At 41.4% G+C, this 6,765-nt stretch overlaps 1 protein-coding gene across 1 annotated transcript; it reads left to right on the forward strand.

Moving 5' to 3' along the window:
* The first annotated feature begins 1,088 nt into the window (after positions 1-1,088).
* pgd (phosphogluconate dehydrogenase) lies at positions 1,089-6,414 on the forward strand. Its single transcript, XM_085394408.1, has 13 exons — positions 1,089-1,244; positions 1,652-1,727; positions 1,816-1,995; positions 2,089-2,154; positions 2,237-2,355; positions 2,441-2,510; positions 2,601-2,735; positions 2,850-3,039; positions 4,024-4,154; positions 4,330-4,463; positions 4,987-5,086; positions 5,585-5,707; positions 5,901-6,414. The coding sequence occupies exons 1-13, from the start codon at positions 1,237-1,239 to the stop codon at positions 6,018-6,020; spliced, it is 1,452 nt and encodes a 483-aa protein (XP_085250534.1). The 5' UTR covers positions 1,089-1,236; the 3' UTR covers positions 6,021-6,414.
* Positions 6,415-6,765: the final 351 nt, after the last annotated feature.

The raw sequence follows: 6,765 nt of genomic DNA on the forward strand, positions 1-6,765 counted from the left end.
TAAGAGTATATTTCTTATCATCTTATTATCTTATCTTATCTTCGTTCACAGCACAGGAACACCCACTGACACACTCCGCACACTGGTCCTCAGTTTTTCAGATGCCATTTATTTCCATTATACAGAAGAAAAGACAAACATTTCAAACAAAGACAGCCAAGAACATCTTTCCTGTGCCAGAATGTGTGAAATAAAACTTAACATGAAAAGAATCAATGTCTACTCCATCCATATCCTCTGTCTGTAATGCATTGAGCTAGTTAGCAACAGGAAAATTGACTGAAATTATTAGATTGTGCTGTTGCATAATCTACTAAAAATATATAGGCAATTCTTCTTCTAGAAAACTTGCTGGGCGTGTAATCATTTCAGTATATATACTGAAATCAGAAAATTTAGATGTTGTGATAAGAAGGACATTTGCTAATGATTCTTTTAAAAAACAGCTGAAGACATTTTTATTTAGAAAAGCATTTACTTAATTTCCTCTTATGTTGTTTTTATTGTTTTACATTACTGTTACATTGTTTTATATTTCCATTAAGCACTTTGCGATTTTTATCTGTGAAAAGCGCTATATAAATAAATTTTACTTACTTACTTACTAAACAGCTAAAAAAAAATGGGCTTATCTTCTGCATTTGTGATTAAAAGATGAAATACACAATGTACTTGTTCAGATTTTCACCAGAGAAAAAGAAAACGGGATTCATTGACTTATAGATATATAGACATATAGTCTATTGTGGCGCAAGCGCAGCTCTCAGGTCTGACGCATTTGACCGCTGCCAATAGAAACGAGGTGTCCAACTGGGAGACTGACAAGGCAAAATCATCAAGTTAAAATGTTGTTCTTAAACTTACTAGTCAAAACAAGTTTGACTGTCTCGATACTTAAAGAGGAAAATCCATTTCTGAAACAGGTCCCTCATCAAGCAGACGTATGGCGTGCACTGAAGCTTCGTGAGTGACTTCCGGGGAAGCCAACAGGAAAAGCCATAGCTCTGCTCAGAATTCTAGACCAATCAAATTTAGCCTCGGACGTGGCTTGTTTGCAGAAAGCTCTTCGATTGGTTCTTGCTCTACGTGGGCGTACCTAAGAGTCTCAGTCAAGTTTAGATGAGAACGAGGAAGTGGAAAACGAGCAAGGAGGAAATCTGAAGGAAAGGACTGGTGTGCGAGCTCGACTGTCATTTTAATACAGTTACTTTACAGTTACTTTGCCCACAGAACACAATGGCTGAGTAAGTCCTTCACTTGTTTCTTCTTCTGTTGTGTCTTTTTTGTACAAAGTCGGGGCAATAGAAAGGTTATACCTACTAGTTGAGGTTCTTTTGTTTTTCTCCTTTGCTGAGAGTAATCTTCTTTAGTAGTTAATGCTAACGGTGCTGTTATCTGACCGGGGTCAGCTTTAGAGTTTGGTAGAAATATGTGTGGTCTGTGCAGCACTGAATTGGGTGATGGTCGCTATGGACTCTGGGAAATTAAAGGGATCTTCGGAGTGAGGACTCTGAAGCCCATGTTTTAATTTACTTGAAATAAAAATACACTGGATGACTTGCGGGATAGTAGACAGAAGGCTGTTTTGATAATTACCCTGAAGCCAGACTATCCGATCTTCTCACCTGTGATGTGATTCTTATTTCCTCAGAGCAGACATTGCACTAATTGGTTTGGCCGTCATGGGCCAGAACCTCATCATGAACATGAATGACCACGGCTTTGTGGTAAGTTGATGCCTCCTGTGTGTGTTGCTGCTACTCCCTGCATAACCTGTTCCACTTTTCTTTCACTCATTCAATATCTTTCCAACAGGTCTGCGCTTACAACCGTACTGTGTCCAAGGTGCATGACTTCCTGCAGAACGAGGCTAAGGGCTCCAAGGTGATTGGAGCAGAATCTCTGGAAGACATGGTGACCAAGCTCAAGAAGCCCAGGAGGATCATCCTGCTGGTCAAGGCTGGACAGGCTGTGGATGACTTCATTGACAAGCTTGTGAGCAGTCAGTCCTGAACTAGGCTAAAGTTTAGAAACTGCATCCAACCTGCATACATTTATTGGGTTTGTACTAAATCTGTTAATTCTCAGGTTCCTCTTCTTGAGGCTGGGGACATCATCATTGATGGTGGCAACTCTGAATACAGAGACACGACAGTAAGTCATAAACATTCACTGTGGAGCAAAACCTCTTTATTCCAGAGGATATCACCATAGCTCATGCACTTCTATCCTATAGCGGCGTTGCAAGAGTCTGAAAGAGAAGGGCCTGCTGTTTGTTGGCAGTGGAGTGAGTGGTGGAGAGGAGGGTGCACGCTATGGACCCTCACTCATGCCTGGTGGGCATAAAGAGGCCTGGTAAGTCATCAGCTTCATTTCATGTGTGTTAAAAATCAGTGAACATTTATCTATTTCAGAGTGTAACTTAATGTTTATTTTATAGGCCATACATAAAGGACATCTTCCAGAGCATCGCTGCCAAAGTTGGAACAGGAGAGCCTTGTTGTGACTGGGTGAGTGATGTATATTTAATGTTTATTAAATATATATTTGTTGTTATTATTATGCCAAATCATCTAACAAATATTGTGTGGCTTGAGCAGGTTGGCGATGAGGGTGCGGGTCATTTTGTGAAAATGGTCCATAACGGCATTGAGTATGGAGATATGCAGCTGATCTGTGAGGCCTATCACCTGATGAAGGATGTCTTGGGTATGGACCATGATGAGATGGCACAGGTGCGCTTGTTGTACTTCTATGACACCACTTTCACATTTGTCTGGCAGTATTAATTATGTAAAATATAAAGACAATATGTGTTTTTTGATTTTTTTGTTTTGTTTTTTTTTAAGGCTTTTGACAGCTGGAACAAGACTGAGCTGGACTCCTTCCTGATTGAGATCACAGCTAACATCCTTAAATACAAAGACTCCGACGGTAAACATCTGCTGCCCAAAATCCGCGACAGTGCTGGACAGAAAGGCACAGGGAAGTGGACGGCCATTTCAGCCCTCGAGTACGGGACACCTGTCACACTGATCGGTAAGAGGAAGAAAGGAGGCTTAAAGCAATGAACTACTCATAAAGGCTAGTGTCATGTACCAATACTGCAAAAGCCACTTATCAAATTACCCTTTAATGATCAGATTTCTTGGGCTTATACTTTGGATCTGTCAGCTGGCAAACACAGCATGGGCTGTGAGCTTCTTTTAGAGAATGTGATCAATATGTTGTTGCCTGTAAGAAGCTTGAAGGCTATTCTGATGGCCTGTGCATGTCAGGTGACATAAGGGGGATTTGGCTTTGGTCTTTGCTGTGACTGTATCATAGTCTGTTTCATAAACAGACCTAAACAAGAAGCAAGCTTTGTATGATTAACTTTAAAAGCATGCAGGGTAAACTATATGGAAAATGTACCCACAAGTGAGATTTTTTTTAAATTGCTGTGTTTGCTTGTTCCCTGTCTGTGTTGGATACCCTGCTGTGATATAGAGGGATGGGTGCAGAATAAAAGGCTTCATTGTGTGAGAACTAAGCCCATCAGGGCGAAGCAGTATGCACAGGAGGCGCTCTCACCCAGCAGGGATCACATTCCTCACTAGGACAGTTTTTACGTTATAGAGCAGTGCAGGTTTTAGCAAGTCATGCTGACCCAACAGGTTTTTTTTTTTTCCTACTGTCCTCAGTTAGTGGCAAGGAAATGATCCTCTCTAATCTGGGAAACCTTGAGTTTTGTCTGCCGTAGCTTTGGCACGCCTGCTTTACCAAACACTATTGCAAACACTGCTGAGTCATGCTGTCGCTCGAGCGTTGGCTGATAGCACAGCGACCCTGTGCTATCAGCTTGGAAATTCTATGTAATGCTTTGTCATTTTTTGAGATCTCGGGAAACCTAAATTACTATTTAAAAAAGAAAAAAAAAGCTGGGCAGTTAGTTTATGTGACACTCAAAGCGGTGTGTGTAGTATATGCACTAATGCTGTCCCTCTTCTTTCCTCTCCCTTCTTTCATCCTCTTGTCTCCCAGGGGAGGCTGTCTTTGCCAGATGTCTGTCTTCTCTAAAGGATGAGAGAGTGGAGGCCAGCCGCAGCCTGTCAGGGCCACAGGGGGTCAAATTCAGCGGCAACAAGGCTACCTTCCTAGAAGACATCAGAAAGGTAAAACCCACAGTAAATGCATTTACTCTAAATGGGCCAGTTTAGGGCAGCATGCCACAGAGAGGCCAAAGTAAAAATGTTTGCGCACCCTTTGAGACTAACAGGTATCAGAAGTGATGAATAGAGATTTTAAACACTGAAAGTAATATGAATTGTTATGTTTTCATTTGTCCAGGCCCTGTATGCGTCCAAGATCATTTCCTACGCGCAGGGATTCATGCTGCTGCGCCAGGCAGCCAACGAGTTTGGCTGGACGCTCAACTATGGTGCGATCGCCCTGATGTGGAGAGGAGGCTGCATCATTCGAAGGTACTTTTGCCCTCATGTGTCCACACAGCATAAGTTTGCCTCACTTCCATGTTGTGCAAAAGTTTCAACACTGTTGTCCAAACAGTGGGGGCGAGAGCCCTTGTTAAGAAAGCCCAACAAAAACAGAAGTTTTTGTTGCTTAAGATTTAAAAACATTTGAGTTGAGCTGCAGTTTCTTTAAGTGCAAGGAAAACCTTTTGCAGTGCCAAAAGGTTTTAAAATTGCCTTTTTGTCAATGCGTTGTGTTGTAATGTTGAAGTGAGAAAAGAGAGGAACAAAAGGACTCTTCCCATAAAATCATATAGAGAGACAAGAATGAGGAAATTGTGATTGTGACACTGGTTTACTTTGTGTAACCTGGCACAGTTGTTGTGTAATCGCACATTTAACACTCATAATTTGCAGTGTACAGTCACCAGCCAGCTAATGGGGATGAAGTTCTCAAAGGGCATTGAACTTTGTTTAAATGGAGTTTTTATTACAGTATGTCTGGAGAACATTAACACTGCTTTTCCTCTTCCAGTGTCTTCTTGGGTAAAATCAAAGAGGCTTTCGACAGGAACGCTGAGCTGCAGAACTTGCTGCTGGACACTTTCTTCAGTAACGCTGTGCAAGACTGCCAGGTATGAGGAAGGAGGAAGTGGTCAAGCAATAACCTGCAATCACCACATTGACAAAGGCACAAAAAAACAAGTTATTTCCTCTTTTTTTTTTTTTTAAATAAATATAGAAAAGGAGTGAAGCAACAGTACGACTTGTCTTGTAGTCACCAGCCCTCTGGTCGATTTGTGATATAGTGGTCTGGGTTCCATTTACATTAAACTGATGAACTAATTCAAAGTGTGTGAAGATGATCAGAATTGAATCCATCCCAATAGACCCAAGTACACAATACATTTTTTTTTCTTCTCCCCCTCCAACTTTACAGGTTTTTCCTTTGCAAGTTTTGCAGTCATAGTGAGTCCTGCAGAATTTGAGCTGATGAAAAATGCTGCAGTGATTGTTTTGGTTACCAAAAGCCTTGAGATGACGTCTAATTTATGACCAGGTTCACAGTGATTTAATTTGGTCCTGTAAACAAACTTAATTATGTCTTCATTCTGTTTACTCTCCTGCTGTAGGAGTCATGGCGCAGAGCAGTCAGCACTGGAGTCCAACATGGCATCCCCATGCCCTGTTTCACTACCGCTCTGTCCTTCTATGATGGCTACAGACATGACAAGCTGCCCGCCAACCTTCTCCAGGTAACACAATTCTAGAAACGGTTACGCCTCCACTATAGGAGGTGTATCACAATAAAAGATCCCTTGTAGCTCGAGTCTTGTGCTGGAATCTAGATGCTATAAAATCCTTTTTTCATATCGTGAATCTTTTGGTTAAAATATTTTAAGGATTTGCAGATTTTAAAAAGGTAACTGTATCTGGCTTTGTTTTTAGGCTCAGAGGGACTACTTTGGAGCCCACACATATGAGCTACTCTCAAACCCCGGTCATTTCATCCACACCAACTGGACAGGTCATGGTGGAAATGTCTCCTCTTCATCCTACAATGCTTAAGGGAGATCTTCACGACACCCAAAAACAAACACGATGGAAGACCGAGGACGAGGGGACGTTATCAACAAGTGAAGATTTTAAACATTCCATCTTTCAACTTTCCACCATCTAGGACCCAGAATCTACTTAAACCAACTTTTTACTTCTCACAGAGACTTGTTGCGGTTATATTTATCAAGAGGTGGAACAATAGATTATGTGCACTGTAGACACCTCCTGTGTATTTTGATGTAGTCAGAGGGGATGTGTGACTCCATCTTGATATTACACAGGCCGCCAGGATACTGTTCCACAGTCATGTTGGGCACGGGGTCCACGGTGTTAACACTGGATTAAGGTGAACCCTTGCACTATGCTGTGTTAGGCTAAATAAAGATTTTCAATCCCTCTATAATTAGCTTGAATGGTCCTTAACTGTCTGGATGCTGTAAACAGGATTGAAGTGTGTGTGATACTAAATAAGGCAACAAGTTCCAGAGGACCGTGATATATAATCGTGATCTGCATTTTAAAGGCAAAGACATTCTGATCTACATAACCATTTAACACTGATGAAGACATAATTTATAAAACAACTTTATTTTAAAAATAACAAGTAGCTCCACACGTCTGATACGGTGGAGTTTTACACCACATGAGAACTCCTGACGCAACCCTAAAGGGGATGTGTCTCCGGTGGGAATTGAACCAGCAATATTTTGCTTGCCAAGTGAATGCACTGCCAATTCCAGATGGTAAGAATAAT

This window comes from Rhamphochromis longiceps, linkage group LG20, assembly GCF_057381845.1.
Source record: "Rhamphochromis longiceps isolate RC_006_pf linkage group LG20, R_longiceps_female_GT1.1, whole genome shotgun sequence".
Classification (NCBI taxonomy): domain Eukaryota; kingdom Metazoa; phylum Chordata; class Actinopteri; order Cichliformes; family Cichlidae; genus Rhamphochromis; species Rhamphochromis longiceps.

Coding starts and splice junctions, on each gene's coding strand:
- pgd (XM_085394408.1), top strand. Junction 1,996..2,088: donor ATGACTTCATTGACAAGCTT/GTGAGCAGTCAG, acceptor GTTAATTCTCAG/GTTCCTCTTCTTGAGGCTGG. Junction 4,464..4,986: donor GGAGGCTGCATCATTCGAAG/GTACTTTTGCCC, acceptor TTCCTCTTCCAG/TGTCTTCTTGGGTAAAATCA.